The 18549-nt window shown below is 38.1% G+C and overlaps 1 protein-coding gene across 7 annotated transcripts in view; it reads right to left on the minus strand.

Annotated features, from left to right (window-relative positions):
- Positions 1–18549, minus strand: part of ST18 (ST18 C2H2C-type zinc finger transcription factor) — a 322431-nt gene that overhangs the window by 85368 nt on the left and 218514 nt on the right. For all 7 annotated transcript variants that reach the window (XR_013277656.1, XM_077492678.1, XM_077492680.1 and 4 more), the window contains exons 10-11: positions 17943–18151; positions 2511–2756 (exon numbers count right to left, since the gene is read on the minus strand). Coding sequence is in view for 6 of the 7 variants with exons in the window: in XM_077492678.1 (XP_077348804.1) it covers positions 2511–2756; positions 17943–18151 (455 nt within the window). In the remaining variant the exon portion in view is untranslated. The remainder of the gene's footprint in view (positions 1–2510; positions 2757–17942; positions 18152–18549) is intronic.

The following is an 18549-nucleotide window of genomic DNA, read 5'->3' on the forward strand; positions in this document are numbered from 1 at the left end:
ATGGTTCAGGAGGGGGGACGAGCAATCACCCCCTCTTTCCTGACCTGCCAGGCTGCATGCTCAGATAAGGGTCTGGTATGCACCCCCCCATGCTGAGGACTTGTGGTCTGGTATGGTTAAAGAGGGGGAATGAGCAAGTGCTCCCCCTCTTTCCTGAACTGCCAGGCTGCATGCTCAGGTAAGGATCTGGTATGGATTTTGGGAGGGGGGATTCCACACAATATTTTATTTTAGCATGGGGTTCCCCTTAAAATCCATATACAGACAGGAGGGGGGCCCCACGACATTTAAAAAAAATAAATCAATTTAATAACCAGGTGCCAGCTATTGGTACTGCGAGTCAATTAAAATGTAATTTGACTCGTTTTTTTTCTTTAGATTTTGCTGCAGCACATTCTATACATGCTACAGATGCACCACTTTACAGGCAGACTAAAGGGACCACCCCCCAGGCACAATATTTGAAGGCTTTTTTCATTTTTCATTTCAAAATCCCTGCTCCTGAAAAAAACAATTGTTTAAAAAAAACGTTCCCATTGATACATGTCTCCCAGGGCAGTTCCCGGACCTCCAAGTCTTCAAAAAAGGCACTTTTGATTTCTCATGTTCGGCTCACATAAACTTCAATGGAGTTCTCTGTTTGGGGCAGAGCTTTTCTATGTTTGGGAGTTCTGTTGTCAACTGAACATCTCTATGTATGAGTTCTCATTAAGCCTCCTCTGTGTTCAGCATATATAGAGTGATTTATTTACTAAAAGAAAATAGGCCGTTCACTTTTCAAGAGAATTAGTGAATGTAGTAACAACTCACTTTGTTGTGTTTTTCCTTATACATGATTGGAAATTACCTCATTCACTAAGCTAAAGGAAGATTCTCTTGCAAAGTAAACAGCCTATTTGCCCTTAGTAAACTAACTCTAGAGAATCCTGATCGACAGCAGAAGTGTAATCAATACATTGGATAATGGGATTTCAGAAGTGTTTTGCAATTTGCCATACAGAAATTGATTACATAGGTTCTGGACTTAGAGGAGTTCCAACTAAGAAAAAGGGATGTGGGAAGTATAGGTGGGGCAGGGGGAGTGCCCACTGAAATCACATGTACAATGCTCATAGAGGTCTACATTAACATTACATTACATTAACATTTAAAATAAGTTGGAGACTTCCTTAAATCCCAACTCGAGCTTTGATGATTTTAAAAAAAATAAGTATGCCAGTATCTTATAGAAAAGCAGAAAAATTCAGCCCGCTTCCTGTGAACTCAAAAAGTCAAAGACCCTCCTCCTGGGTGTGTGTTATCAAGCCTCCTGTGAGGAGGATACTGCAGGAAATAATGGCACATAACTAAGTCAATACTGTTCCTTTAAATTATAGAATTACTTCCATTACTGAAGACAGATGAGGAGGAAGAGGGACTGTGACATTAATCAAATGGACCGAGAGCCGTCGCATTACAGGTATGTACAAACTTGTTTTAAAAAATAAAGACTGCAGAGGTGCTATAGGTTTGGGTGGGGTCGGGGGGGGGGGGGGCATCTGTGATTCCCAAGATATATAATGCAAATCATTGGCTGAAAAAGAGTTAATAACTTATGGGAGCCCTATGTAATTTAATTTGGTCAGCTTTGCAGAGGGCTTCGGTTTAGGTGGGCTTTGGGAGCCCTATGTAATGTAATTTGGTCAGCTTTGCAGATGGCTTCGGTTTAGGTGGGCTTTGAACAAACTATAGTATCCTTTAAAGGTACCAATATTTTAACTTCATTATATTAATTTCCATTGTTTATATAGCACTGATATATAGTACAAAGGTCTGTACATATAAATACATTAAAATCTTTGAATTAGCACACTTACCCGTGTGTACTTTTGCAATAGAATAAAACCTATATTCATCTTTAAACTGAAATGTTGTAATTCAATTAAAATGTATATGGTAATGTTCATTAAATCTTTATGGGGAATTTGGTATTCAAGTATTACATTTAAATACTGAATTTCAGGTCTGCATTTTTGACGCATAGCCTAGAGTTTAGTCTTTTTGATCTGAAAATTTGCCAAAATACACTGACTTTTGATGCAAACAATTTTTATTGTTCGTCTAGAATATTTGCTTTTATTATTTACGTCGGTATGGATAAAAGGGACATTAAAAATGTCTTTATTCAAGTGTAGTTCAAATGCTTAATTGTCATGTTGCACTGATCACTGGGTTAGAAGATATGATTGCCCAATTATGGAGTATTAACAGCGTGATTACAACATGCCGGGCACTTTGACATCACAATGCCCAACCAGAGAATTGTTGGTACTGCCTGTTATTTATCACTGCCATTGAATATTGGACAAATACTACTTAAAATGTAATTTAGTTATGACAGTGTTATTTACTTCTGTTTTGATTTTGTCCACAAAACAATGTAGCTTAGCTTGTGACATTTTAAACAGTTACACTCTAATGAGTCAATATGACACATTTTCAAAGCAACCCAGTAATTAGCCATCAATTACCTCAATGTCCTCTTCACTTTTGCCATGAACTTTACTGTAGTTAATTGGTGCATCCCAACCTTCTTTTTCACAGAGAGCTTTGTAAAAGGCAGCATTGACCAACAGGCTACTAGTTTTAAATGGAGAAGAAGACGTTGCTGTTATGATAGGACTACAAGCGCCTAAACTGCTAGTCTTGTCATTTAGCCGATTCTTCTTCATACTCAAGTCCAAAGTTCCATTTTCATCAACTTCAATCTCCGCAGCCTGGGGAAAACAGTAACAATATATTTTAAATTGATGAACAGTTTGTGGCTTTGATAATGCAGCCATGTGGTGCTTTTAAGGGATAAAAGTAAATGCAAGCTTTTATTTAAATAATATCTGATTAAAAAGCTGCTTTTGATTTACATCACATCAGTTAATGTGTAATTCTTTGCCAGAGTTCTGGGTAACCTCATAATGCTTGCCATCTTTTGCAGCTTATTGCAAGTAGAATTTAAATAAGACGCTTCCAGATTTTAACTACAATTTAGAAAGCAAAAAAAAAAAAAAACCCTAAATCTCAGTTTATTTGAATAAAAATCAGTCAATAAAAAAGCTGCCTGATCTTTTTTGATCTTTTTTGATACAGTAAAAAAAGTTGACCCAGTTTCATAAATGGAGCTTATGCCATCAATGCATATTCCTGTTTTTCTTTCAAACATGCACACATTTGAGTTATTCAATACTGATACTGTTCATATACAAGGTACTGTGTTTCCCATTGTTGGCCCTTTTGTATTATGGAATAATTGTTTGGAAAGTAAATACTTTTTTGGTTTTGCTAACTACATTATTTCTGAATCTTCTTATTTCTGCAGAAAAAAGTAAGACACATTTCCTATAACTGTATTTAACACTGTAATACAAACATTTAAGAGCTAGATAATTTATAGCAGATTTGATATGACTTTTGAAAGGTTTAAAAATTCAGTGTTTGTTAAGTGACCCCTGATGTGCTCCAGTTTACTTCAACTACTCCTTCACTTGGATATTTACCTATTGTCGGTACCTCCTTGAGTTTACATGTTTTGGAAGCAAATAGTAATAAAAAGAAAAAGGCAATGCTTAACATAAATTGTACACTGTAATCACATGCCATAATGTGCAATACATGATATCACAATAAAAGTCCTTAAAAATGTTTACAGTTTCCACCATGATATAAATTGACTCTTAAGTAGAAACAAGTCCCCTTATGGGGGGTGATATATGACCTCCGTTCAAATATTTCCAAATTTGTATCACTCTACAACATGTGAGCCCCCCACCTGTGGGAATATCAGTCACCAGATATTATGATTTCCAGATTATAGGTAGGTCACAATGCCTCCAGTACAAAAATAGATAACGGGTTACCTCAAACTGTATCAGAAGACTGTACCCCCTTAACCACTTGCCAACCACCCCATATTTATTGCTATATGGCTGCTGCGCTGTGCAGAAGCATGTATATATGTGATTCTTCACTTCTAGGTTTTGGGAACGAGTGTGCATCGCAGCTGGCTCACTTTCGCTGTGAATTTACACAATGCAAGCTGATTAGTGGATACCATGGATCTGATGTCTGCTGGCACTCACTGATCATTTGATACATTGACAGAATGCCAGTCTGCCTATGTAAGCAAGGCAGATTGTCATTCTGTCAGTACGGGGCAGCACAGTAGTGTAGTGGTTAGCACTCTCACCTAGCAGTAAGAAGGGTTGCTGGTTCAAATCCCAACCAAGACACTACCTGCCTGGAGTTTGCATGTTCTCCCTGTGACTGCGTGGGCTTCCTCCAGATACTCAATTTTCCTCCTACACTCCAAAGACATGCAGGTAGGTTAATTGGCCTCTGTCCAAAATTGACCCTAAGTATGTGAATGGGGACCTAGGATTGTGGGCTCCTTGAGGGTAGGGAACGATGTGAGTGTGCAATGTACAGGGATAGGGACAATTGTAGACACTCACTCAGGTTCAACTGGATGGTCTGGTGTCGTTGTTCAACCTTACTAACTATGTAACTATGTAAGTACAGAAGACATCGATCCATGCCTTCTACTAGTAAATGCACCTCCCCCACTACACTGAAACATTAGTTGGCACACAGTTAACCTTTTAATCTCCCCTGATGTTAACCCCTTCCCTGCCAGTGTCATTAGTACAGTGATAGTGCATATTTTTAGCACTGATCACTGTAATAATGTCACTGGTCCCCACTGTGTCAACAGCATCAGTTAGGTGAGCAACTTGCCCACTGCAATATCGCAGTTCCTCTATAAGTCACTGATTGCTGCCATTACTAGTAAAAAAATAAATAAAAATGTCTCATAGTTTATAGATGCTATAACTTTTTAACCAATCAATATACGATAATTGGAATTTTTTTACTAAAAATATGTAGCAGAATACATATTGGCCTAAATTGATGAAGAAATTAGATTTTTTATATATTTTTTATTGTATGTTTTTTAGAGCAGCAAAAAATACCACCAAAAGAAAGCTCTATTTGTGGTAAAAAAAAGGACTTAAACTTTTTATTTGGGTACAGTGTTGCACGACTGCAATTGTTAATTAAAGTAAAGCAAGTGCCATATAGCAAAAAATGGCCTGGTCAGGAAGAGTGCCAGTGGTGAGCATGTAAGGTGCTGATATAGTTAGTCCTGCTGATATAGTTAGTCTTGAAATGGATAAATGTATCAGAACACCGAGTGGTCTGGTGGATGCAAAAAGTAGTAACAACGTGCCACTTCCTAGAATTAGATTTGAAATTGGAAAAAGAGAGGGACTATGGACTTTATAGGCACAATAACAACAATATTTGTTAAAAAGATAATTTTATTCACATGTATAGCAAAAAATAAATAAAAAAAAGTTAGTCCTGCCCTACTTATTTCAACATAGTGACTTCCTCAGGAGTTGTGGCCATATCCCAAGGGTGCTTTATTTCCTATATAATCTGATTTTGTCTAATTGTTAAATTGCTTATTTTTGTCGATATAAAGAACAGAAATAATGAGGGACAGACTTGCTAAGCAATTCTTTTCCCTTTCTGTTGCTTAACCACTTGCTTACTGGGCACTTAAACCCCCCTCAGTCCCAGACCAATTTTCAGCTTTCAGCGCTGATGCACTTTGAATGACAATTGCGCGGTCATACAACACTGTACCCAAATGAAATTTTTATCATTTTTTTCCCACAAATAGAGCTTTCTTTTGGTGGTATTTAGTTACAGCTCGGAGTTTTATTTTTTGCTAAACAAACAAAAAAAGATGCAAAAAAAAAAAAAATCATGTTTTAATAGTTTGTTATAACATTTTGCAAACGGGTCATTTTTCTCCTTCATTGAAGTGCGCTGATTAGGCGGCACTGATGGCTGCATTGGTGGGCACTGATGGGCTGCATTGGTGGGCACTGATGGGCTGCATTGGTGGGCACTGATAGGCTGCACTGGTGGGCACTGATAGGCATAGTTAAGGCGGCACTAATAGGCACAGATAAGGCGGCACCGATGGGCACAGATAAGGCGGCACTGATGGGCAAAGATGGGCACAGATAAGATGGCATGGATGGGTGGCACGGATAAGTGGCACGGATGGGTGGCACGGATGGGCACTGATAGGTACCACTGATAGATGGGACTGATGGGCACTGATAGGTGGCACTGATAGGTGGCTCTGATAGGTGGCACTGCTGGGCACTGATGGGCGGCACTGCTGGGCACTGATGGGCGGCACTGCTGGGCACTGATGGGCGGCACTGGGTCGCAGCACCTTTGAGGCAGATTGTGGGCACTGTGGGTGGCACTGTTGGTGGCACTGCTGGATGGCACTGTGGGTGGCATTGTGGGTGGCACTGTAGGTGGCACTGTGGGCACTATGGGCACTGATGGGGGGCACTGATGGGGGGCACTTACTTTTATTGAGGATGGCACGGCGGTGGGCAGGTGGGCACTGGCAGGGGGCAGGTGGTCAGCTGTATTGCTGGCCGTGATCGGGACTGATGTCCCGATCACGGCCGCCGGTGATCGGCTTTTTTTTTCTCTCCTCGCGCTGTCAGCGCGAGGAGGAATAATAGCCGATTACCGGCTCCGTTCTATCACATGATCAGCTGTCATTGGCTGACAGCTGATCACGTGATAAGGGGTCGGGATCGACCCCTTGCACGGATCGGTGATCAGGCGAGTCTCACGGACTCGCCGATCACAGAGCGCGCCGCGCGCGCCCCTCAGGGGGCGCGCAGGCCGCTCGTATCCGGGACGACGTCAATAGACGTAGTCCCGGAAATGTAGGTCCGCGCTAATGCCGTCATTTGGCAATAGCGCGGATCTGTAGTGGTTAAATATTATGGTTAATGTAATAATGCCCTTTATTTAAGTAAAAAAAATTTTTAAAAGGACAAGCAAGTAAAACAGTCCTGCATACACTCCTAAAGATAATATGTCCGTTCAGGCTCAAAAATAAAATCAGTACTTAGCAAAAAACATAAGTACTATAAACTGCATCTAAAATATGTCACAGAGCTTGTATATTGGACTGTCATAATAAATACATTATTTTACCATATTTATATTACAGTACTTTAACTAAGTGTTTCTGGCCATTTCACTACAATAGTTTAATCTGATGTGATAGTTTTAAGTACTGAATTTAACGTTGCAGCTTATCCTAGATAATAACTTAGTAACAACATCTTGTGCCATCTGTATAATATCAAATGCATTTGACGTTAGTATTAATAACTCTTAGTTACAGAAATCCTAGACATTAACTATATCTGTACTAAATGACCCAAAGTTTGAATGGAATCAGTGAGTTTAATTTTAAAATGTTAAAATATAGAAAAAGTTTATTGTTTTGTTTTTAAAGAATACATTTTCTTCTTAATCTTGTCATACTAACAGTATTGCCAGTAGACCAAGACTTTTAATAATAAATGTGTCTACTTTGGGAGAGGTAATGTAAAAGTATAGGTTGTAATAAACATCTTTTATGTATTTTTTTTTATCTACTAATTGTCATTTAAAACAAAAAAACATATTATTCTAAAGGGCTAATGAGTAACAGAAAATAATACATTTAAATCACCCATAAATAAATGTTTAAAAAAAGTACTTGAAATGAAAAAGAAAAAAAATAATTCAAACATGGCATATTGCTACTAGCAGAAAAAGCAAATGAGTGCACTACATGCAATAAATGATGATAGTACTGGTAAAGGAGGCCAAGGAATGTTAAAGTAGTTGTGAACATACAATGTTATAGACACTCTCTAATACTGTTATCACTATGCAGGCACCATAACTGTTGTGGCTTAGTTTCAGAAATTACCTTTCTTCCCTTTTATATGAAGTTATAAAGCTCTTTTGTATGACTAGGCATCTCTTCATCCTGATAGTAGGGGGCGGGGCTACAGGGTACCATGCAGACATATTGTGTGCCTGTATTTCATAGTCTGTTCAGCCTGAGGCAAGAGGCAGGCTGTGAATGGCCAGCCAAAGGATGAAAACTGACCATGCATGCACAGCCCACCTGTGCATTGCATGGTCAGTTTAGAACAGGGAAGAATGGTAACTGGCTGGATCAACCAGGTACTTCAGATAGAAGTAAACCTTGTTCACTAATCACAGGCTAAGTTAAACCAACCAGTTACTGGCTGAAGTATTTATTTATACTTTCAGTTGGGCTTCCACATTTTTTATATGGACTAAATATAGATTGAACGATTCAAAGCAGGGTAGCACATCCTAATCACCTGCCACACAAGTGGTAAAAGCTTCTCATTTTTTATTGCCCTCTTTTAGCCCTATATACACTATATTCCCAAAAGTATTGAGGCACCTTCCTTTACATGCACATGAACTTTAATGGCATCCCAGTCTTAGTCCGTAGGGTTCAATATTGAGTTGGCCCACCCTTTGCAGCTATAGCAGCTTCACCTCTTCTGGTAAAGTTATTCACAAGGTTTAGGAGGTGTGTCTATTGGAATGTTTGACCATTCTTCCATTCTTCCAGAAGTGCATTTGTTAGGTCAGGCACTGATGTGGATGAGAAGGCCTGGGTTGTAGTATCCGCTCTAATTCACCCCAAATGTGTTTTGTTGGGTTGAGGTCAGGACTCCTCCACCCCAAACTCACTCATCCATGTCTTTATGGACCTTGCACAATGTCCAATTTTTGTTTAATAAGTACAGGTTTCGTCAAAAAAAAAAAAAAATTGTAAGAGCAAGACTACACATGCTCAGAAATGAAAAAACTATTCTTACAAAACACATCACATCACTGAAGTTGAATTCTGTCATATGTGAATAACCACTTCAATTTAGATATGAGACTAGCATTCGACAAAAAACGAATGAAAATTTATAATAATCGAATCATCTGTACCAGGCTTTAGGATTCTTCGCCATGGCCGGTTCACACCACTGCATTGCTGTGGTGTATGGGTGGTTTACATTGAAAAAATGTATTGCATGCAACAGAGTCACTGCACACTGGCCCATAGTACTCAATGAAATGTCAGTGTATGACACGTCAATAAAATTAGTTAAAAAAAAAAACAGTAAGATGCTCCGATATTGGTGCAGCAACACTGTGTTAGTGCGGCTGCACCACACAGCACACCAGCAGCTGCATTGTCATGCAGCGGCCAGTGTAAACTAGCCCCTAGGCTTATACATTTTAGAGCTTCCTATTTTGAACAGTGACCTACTATGCACTACATGCGGTACATGTTTGAAAAGCTATATTAGTGGCTCTACAATGTTTCCCTCTAGTTGCCTCAATAACAAGAGCAGATTTCGACAGGCAGAGATGGGAGCACTGAAGAATAGCATGGAGTGCAGGTGGATGTTGATGTGTTATATGTTCTATGTTGGGATCAGAAAAGAGCTGCACTGTAGGTCTTCACCAAGGTTTACTTGTGTATGATATAGCCTTGTGGGGATAAAAGGTGAGAAAGGACGATTATATATTCCAACATTTTTGTAGAGATAAATAATTTGGTCCAGATGGACTGACATTTGACCTAGATTTCATCAAATGATGAATTAGAAAAATAGATGGTTTTTAAAAACCCACTTACTGTTAATTATTTGTTGTAAGGGAAGAGATGATTGATAGAACCAGAGGTGTCTCATAAAATGTGTCTGTTTTTAAAGAATAGAGCCCTAAGCTTGCCCAAACCTAGCCCTCTATCACTTTTAGGAAAAACATATAGGGGTTGATTTCCCAAAACTGGAGAGTGCAAAATCTGGTACAGCTGTGCTTGGTAGCCCATCAGCCTCTGACTTCGGAGGCTGATCTAAAAACATGCTTTTCTTAGTTTCTGTTATAGAATTTTGGAAACAAATAATTGTTCTTAATGAATTCAGACCAAAATTTATTCTGCTACATTTCTTTGGTGAAACTAACCCAAATCAGTGTGTATTATTCAGTTATAAAGTCCACAAACTATGGTATATAACTAAAAATTTATCAGTCCTGATGTGCTGCCGGCCTATCTAATTTCTTGAGGGCCAAAAATCTGATAGCAGTACAAATATCCTCCAAATGACCCCTTTTTGGAAAGTCGATCGGCCATCTGGCATCTGTCTTTCCCTCTACTGCTGGTCAGCTAGTGAGGGTCCAGGAGAGCCGTGACAGGGGACCTACACATCTGTGTGGGATGATGAGCTTGTTTTACACTACAATTCTGGGAGTGTTTTTAGCCACATATGTTTAATAAATACTGGTGTTACTGCACTTAAATGTGCCTCTCTTTCTATTTATATTTTTCTACAGTTTTCTTCTACCTCTTTGAGTGCTGCTCACGTGCCCTCTGTGCATCTTCCAGTTCTAATCCATTTGGATGGGAGCCTAGAAAACCAGGATATCCAGAGGTTCCATTCATACAGAAGTGCCCTATATACCTCCTCCATTCCCCTTTTTGAAAAGTAGACAGTCCAAGGAATTTAGTAAGAGGTATGGTGGGTTTTTTAAAGTTGTAATTTTTTGTCATAATTTTTTGGAAAATGAAGAAATAAAAAAAAAATATTTCAAAGTGAAATTCACTGTAATAAGCAATCATAATGTGTAAAAAAAAAAAATCCTGATTACTTCCCCAGAGTAGTACAATGTTACTATGGTAACAATATATTTCTCTGGCCACAGTGCATTAAAAATAAATCATAAAAAAAGTAATAAAAAATTATTTTTTTTGCATACTTTCTCCAGTGCAGTACAGGATCATCATATAACTGGTGTTGCGCTGATCAGGGACACTGGTGACAGTACAAAAAAAATTATATTTAATCCAATTTTTTTTTACAATTTGCTTTTTAATACACTGTGACCAGAGCAATAAAAATTTTATATTATAATAATATAATGTTACCATAGTAACATTGTACTACTCTGAGGAAGTGATCAGGATTTTTTTTACACATTATGATTGCTTATAGCAGTGGATTTAATTGCTATAAGCTTTCATTTTAATGAATGGAACTGTGATTAGCCAGAGCTAATCACATGGTACAGATGGACTGTGATTAGCCCTGTCTGTGCCATGTGATCACATTGACCAGCCACAACTAACAACACAATTGTACACAATGGATGGAATGAAAGGAAGCCATCCATTGTTTACAACTTTCATGTGATCTGCTCTGATTGGTCATAGTGGCCACATGGTACCAGCAGCGAGCTGGTACACTGATCAGTCATTGGCTGTATCCGGTGGACAAAGCCGGTAATAGATTGTGCCACTGCACGGCACCTTCTGAGAGGATGTCATAGCCATCCATTGTTTACAACTGTCATGTGATCTGCTGTGATTGGTCACAACGGTCACATGATACCAGCAGCGAGTGGGTACACTGATCAGCCAGATTTTGCACTCTGCATTTTTATTAAAACAACCCCATGATGTCAGACAGGGATTCAAACACTGAAGAGATACTGACAGAGCGGAAAAACACTACATTAAAAGTTTTCAGTTTTATACATTTTTCAGTCACCTCTTGCAATACCAAAATAACATTGTAGTACTGTTTTAATTTTTTTTTATATATGACAGTGGCACTATTCACTGAGTTTCATGATTATAAAATACGATTTTAGCAAATAATCACATTGTAAACAGGTTTATGATCATAAACTATGATTTTCAGCAAATAATCACGTAGTTCAAAACAGAAAAAGACTTAATTCTAACGATAAAATTCACCTAAAACTCCAGACCTCGGCAACAGATGGCTTGGATAAAGAGCAATTCAACTGGCCTAAAATCCTTTTATGGTACAAAAACTGTAAAAACTCTCCTACTGAAAAAAGTACTCTTAAGGCAGCAAATGAGCAATATTCCTTTACTCCAAATAACAGATTTGCCTAAATTGGAGAGCATACTGAGTACTTAACAACTGAAAGCAAGTACTAAATGTCTTCCTGCTGTGTTCAGTCCATACTGAGCAGATTTACTATTGTTGATATTATGGATTTGTTTTGCAATCGACAGCATTTTGTACCTGGATTTTGGCCTGTCTAATTATTATAGTCTTAAATAGTTTATAATTTTTCCCTCTTTTATACATCTTGGTTAAACATTTCTAAAAGACAATTAACCTTTTGCCTACATTTGAATCCTTTTGAAATTATAATTTGTTTTCTTTTTTTCTCAGAATATTCACAAAAATACAGTGGACTTATCTTCCAAAGAGAATATTCACCTAGAAAAGGTTAGTTAATAAAAGTAAACTTTGATTATTTCATCTAGTCATTAGCAAGGTACAATTCTGATTCCTGAAATTCTCCTGCACATGATTAAGTGTTCAAAGTGAACACATACAGTGCTCGTGGATGGATCATATTAACACATATGGACTAGTATGATATTTTTTGATCACCTAATTATATAGAATACTCCTTTCTATAATCACAGTTTTTATCCATAATCACTTGCATTATTCGTTTATTACCGAGCGCTGCACTTTATGTCTATTTATTTTTCTTTGTGCTCTATATCGGGGTTATAGTGCTTAGCTGCAGGGTGCCCTTCATGGTTTATTTATTCATTTATTGATGTATTGTTTATTTCACACCTAGCACAATTCTTTTCTTTTTTAATAACCTAACCCTACTTTAAACTTCTCCACAACTTTATCCCTCACCTGTCTGGTATGTTACTTGGCCTTCATGATGCTGTTTGCTCACTAAGGTTCTCTAACAAACCTCTAAAGGGATTCACAGAACAGCTGTATTTATATTGAGATTAAATTACACACAGGTGGACTCTATTTACTAATCAGATGACTTCTGAAGGCAATCGGTTCCGCAAGATTTTAGTTAGGGGTATCAGAGTAAAGGGGACTTAATTTGTAAAATATTTGGAAAACCATTTATCATTTTACTCATCTACAGGCATACCCCACTTTTAAGTACACAATGGGGTTTATTTACTAAAGCTGGAAAGTGCAAACTCAGGCTCACTTCTGCATAGAAACCAATGAACTTCCAGGTTGTATTACCAAAGCTTAATTGAACAAGCTGGGGTTAGAGGCTCATTGGATTCTATGCAGAAGTGAGCCTGATTTTGCACTTTCCAGCTTTAGTAAATAAGCCCCATTGTGCTCTTAAAAGTGGAGTATGCCTGTAATTAAGTGCCACTTTGTGTTTGTCTATCACATAAAATCCAAATAAAATACATTTACGTTTTTGGTTGTAACATGACAAAATGTGGAATTTCAAGGGGTAAGAATACTTTTTTAGGGCACTATATTCACTTTATTCATTGTGTGAAGTGAACTCTCCTTATGTCCTTAGAGTTGTGGTCTTTAAAGTGTAGCAAGTGGTTCACGGAATGATCTTCATTACCAATACAAGGATCTGGTTAAAAAAAATTGAAGCTAAGTAGAATGCTGGAAGACCACAATCTTGTGTTTGATTTAGTACTAATTTAGCATCTGGAAAGTGGATCCTGAATACTGATTGAATGCTATCGCCCTGTCACCCTCCTTATACTTACCTGAGCCCTCACTCGATCCAGCGATGTACCCATCTACAGCAGCTCTCTCCTCTCACTTCCTGGTCTCACAGGCTTTGCTGAGGTCAAACCCTGTAATGAGGTGTAGGGCTGTGTCCATAAACACAGACAGCAAGTCTCAGGATTGAGCCTGCAGATGTTCCACAATAGTAAGTGGCCTCCTATGGTGGCACACTGAGAAGAGGAGGAGTGCCAGCAGGGGACCCCAGAAGAGGAAGTTTGGGCTTTTTTGTGCAATCCTATTGCACAGAGCAGGTAAGTATATGATTATTTATTTAATTATTTATTTATTTATTCTTTTCCTGAAACGAACCCCTTAAAGTAATGATGTGAAAAGGCAATAGCCTGCAGTCTGCTCTCAGTCACATGTTAGAAGAAAGATAATCCATAAAGGCCACATAATTGTTATCAGAGATGAGCTCAGTGATTACATAACTTCAGTTCTTGATTTTTAGGCTTTATAATTAAAGACCTAGGGGAAAAATGTTTATGACAATTCTAGATTATTTTACTTTTGACCGGTACTTAAAATAGCAGGGTAAACAATGATAAAACTGAACTTTCAGAGTTCATGTTTGAATGGACTCTGCTGCAGTGCCCATTCAAGGCAAAGTGGCAGGTTATTATAAAAGAACAACCCCCAATCCACTAATACTTACCATCCCTGCATTCCCATGGCACATTGGTGCTTTGCTGAGGTGTAAGTTAAAACACTATGTAAGCTCAATGTCTTATGGTGCAGAAGCTTTAAACAGGGTGGTAGTTGACCACTCAGGTCTGAGCACCACATCCAGGGATGAAGAGAAGGGGGATCCTCCAATAACTGGAGCACTGGGTATTTCTGAGTGTTTGAAACAGAGCAACATAGTAGAGTGCTGAAAATGTGAGTATTGACTTGTTTGGTGCAGAGGAACTGCTGAACACCTTTGGGGTGAATTTTCATGACAAGTCATCTTGTCCACCACCAGTGCCTACCCTGACAGATTTGCTTTGGCTAAATGGGCACGGAATTCTCACAGACAAACTTCAGAACCTTATGGAAAGCCTCAATAGAAGAGAGAAGATTGATATAGCCATCTTGACTAAAGGGGGCTGACTTCATGTTCATTTCTATAGTTCTATTTGTACAAGAAAAGATGGATGACTGGACACTGTTCCATCTGATAATCCAAAACATCTTAGCATCTCAAGACATAGAAGTTACTTAACTACCCTCTTTGCCTTGAGATGCTATGATGTTTTGGATTATCGGATCATTTCAATAAAGTGTTTTCATTTTTAACACACCAGTGTGCAGTCATCCATCTTTTCTTGAGCTTCTTTGGTTGCAAACCGGACTGGCACCTTCTGTATGGATTTAGGGCTCGATCATAGGTGGACTTACTTGGAGCATTGCATTATGTTTGTTTGACTGCTTAGAGCTAGATTTGCCTATAGAACCATACTAAACGTTTACAGTAAGTATCAGATGCAGGCACAATTTCTCATTATTGGTTCAATTTGTAAATACACTAAGTTTTTGGTTAGTCTAGCCCCAAATACTGCTCCTACCGAATAACAAAGAGAGGCATTCTGAAGGTCTTAAGTTTTTCTTGCAATACTTTAGTCCTTTTTACCCAATATTGCCAGTTTTCTATTAGCAAGGAATAATGTCGTCTAGTATATTATTCTATGCTTATGTTTTCATATGTGAAGAAGAGAGCCACAATTACAATACATTCATTATAAGCTCCCAGTATACACCTTGCTACTTTATCCAAGTGTTAATGGCTAATGGCTTATAGCTCCTTCCTCAAATTCTTTATTCCTCTAATCTATTTGAGAATGCAACACACAATGACCACACAAATGTCTTTATTTTGGCATTTGTAGAAACTCACCACAGACTAATTTTGATTGTTATTTTTCTAAATCGAGATGCTGGACTCACAATACACTATGGCAACAAATAATCCACTTAATGATTCATTTTCTCAGGAGGGATGAGCATAATGATCTCCCTGTTCTGTTATTTACCCAGCAGTCTTTCAAGGACTATTGCATATAATCTTCTCACATCCTTGGTAAAGACTTCCAGCTAATAATTTGAATACATATTGGCTGAAACAAGAAAACCTACACCACAGCACATTGCATAGCTTGAAGATATCTCACTCATTCTATTTTTAGAGACTTGAAGGATAAAAGAACACTCTAAAATTTGATATTGGCCAAACAGAATACAGCAGCAAAGCAGCATGGTGTCTAAATGGTTAGCACACCAGCTTTCAACACACAGATGTTTGGTTCAGCTCTAACAGAAACACTTTTGCATGGAATATTTTTTTTTATATCCTTCCCATTTTTCTTTAAGTTTTCTCCAAGTGCTTTGATTTTTACCCAGAAACACATTACTAGGTTAAAGCAACCCTGTGACATTGTTAAATTCTTAAAGCAAGCTAAACCTGTGAAAGAAGAAAGTGAACCTCTCTTGACACCTGTGTGTCCCAATTCCACTCCGTTCCTAAGAAAATATTTCTCAAAGTCTGCTAGAAAAAAATCATTACTGGGAATGTCGATCTCAATGGTTCTCCTCACCTCTTACTGGTTCTTAGCCCTTGTACACACGGTCGCACATTCCGACGCAAAATGTCAGATCGGACCGTGTTGTCGGATAATCCAACTGTGTGTGGGCTCCATCGGACTGTTTCCGTCGGAATATCCGACCGACGAAGTTTTAGAGCTGGGCTATAAAATTTTCCGACAACATGGTCCGATGGGACTTTGTCCTATTGTTTGTAGAGAATTCCAATTGGACAAAGTGCCACGCATGCTCAGATCAAATTCCTAGACCAAAGCTATTGGCTACTAGCCTGAACGTAGTCCCGTCGTAATGAAATAACATCACCACGTTCTGCACAATCGGATTTTCCGATAAGTTTGTCCGACCGTGTGTATGCAACACTAGTTTTGGACAAAATCCGATGGATTTGGTTGTCGGAATGTCCGACCATGTGTACAAGGGCTTAGAGCTGCAGGATACCCATGCGATTGACAATAGTGGATTTGTTGGATTCCCAGGGGACAATGTTTCAGAAATTTTGTGGCTTTTGAGGGCAGCAGTAAAGGTAAGTATTCCCTCTCTTCTTTTACATGCACATCTTACATATTTTTTAGGCCACTTAGAAACAGGGTTACTTTACCTAGTTTCTATCCAAATTGGTCTTAGAATGTGTATATGTGTCTAAATATCTGTTCAAATTTTGCTGCAAGCACGGAATGGTGAAGGTGAATGATTCAGTCTGGGACAGGAAGAGTGTTACTAGCAGGATCACCAGGTAAAAATAAAAGGTAAAAAAGGATGTAAAGGAAAACAAATGCAGCTATCACTTCTAAAGACGGTTAACCTGCAAACTATTTTCTTTCTTGGGTTTAGATACACTTTAGGCTTTGCAATGTGAAAATGTAATACTTAGAATATTTTTTATCCATACCCACTTTATGAATAAAGGGTATCCAGTTCGCATATTCCATTTCAATACACATTTTCGATCCATTGAAGTCTATGGAACCAAAAACCAGAAAAAAATCCCTGGCCCTTTCCGTAAAATGAACAGATGTGAATTACATCCATAGGAAACTATGTTAAATAGACTGCAATGTGTTTCTGCAAAACTGAAAACATAATAAAAAATGCATAGGTGTGAACCAGGCCTTAATGCAGAGATTAGCTGATTGCAATATTATAACCAACCTGAATGCTGTAATATGTGATAAACGTTATACTGCTGTGTTGCAGCTTTCATTCACTGCATTATCAAAAATTAAAAGTGTGATACTTTTTGAAATGTAGAAATATCACCCATTTCAATGTAAGATGTTTTCTCTTTATAAGTATAATCTTAAAAAAAAAATTGAACCATTTTAGGATCCTAATTATAAAGTGTTAAATATGACAAGGTTCAACTATTATTGTGTTCAAGGTAAATAGATTAGTGCTTGCTTAATTCACCATGTAAGATGTTCATCCAAACTCTGTGTGAATCTTCCTAGAACAATACAAGCAGGATGGAATTACCTAGTGCACATCTCTCGAGAAAATCATAGCTATCTAAAAATCTGCACTTTGAAAAATTCAGCTCCATTACCCTGGAAAATAAAAATGGAACCAATTTTTCTCTCCCCGGGCCTTCTGCAGATGACAATTAGTTATGTCTTACATCCAACTAATTTCCTAATGCTCATAGAAAAACATAGCTTGCTTCCAGCTCCACAGAATCATTTTATTTCACCATGTTTTTGTATAAAGTATAGAGTTGCCCCTAGATACAGTAACAGTACATCACATGTTTTGTGGCCTTTAACACTATCGTGAAAAGCAGTTTATTCACAGCTCAGTAGCCACTACAGGCTCCAGGATCTTGGATTCTCCTACCTTGGCAGACAGACCCAATGGTTTGTTGGACAGGATCTCTGCTGCTGCTTCCCTGCAGCGGGTGGAAAGGTTGAGGATGGCAGCAGCTGCTGCTATGTGGGTGTCTTCACTACACTGACCATAGCTGTAAGAGCTGGCATGGCAGGGACTCTGTGTGTGGGCGCTAGGCAGTCGGTTGGAAGATTTTACTGGACTTGTAAATTGTTTTGCTGTTAAAGAGAGATGAGATTACATGCATACAACATATTTTGTTCATGGCTGAATAACTGATAATACATTTCAGACAATACAAATGGTTCCTGATGTAGAAAAAGCACTAAGAATCTTAAATAAAAATGTTCATCCATTCTATCTTGCAAGTAACACAAATTTGTTTAGTGGGGAATTATTTCATAATTTTCTCTGTATCCTGTTTTTACCATTAAATCACTAAACACATTTATTCTCCTATAATTACAAATTAGTAAACCATATGGTTTCCTCTATTTTAAAATGTATGTATAGCCAATTTTTAGTTTTGGATAGGGTAGGTCAAGCTATTATTTCTAAAAAAAGAATAGAAAAAGAGGGCGCACCAGCCGTGTGCATTATCTTTTCATATATTACC

The sequence above is a fragment of the Lithobates pipiens genome, unplaced genomic scaffold (assembly GCF_037356315.1).
Source record: "Lithobates pipiens isolate NorthernLeopardFrog02 unplaced genomic scaffold, aLitPip1_a1.2 Scaffold_19, whole genome shotgun sequence".
Taxonomy (NCBI): Eukaryota; Metazoa; Chordata; class Amphibia; order Anura; family Ranidae; genus Lithobates; species Lithobates pipiens.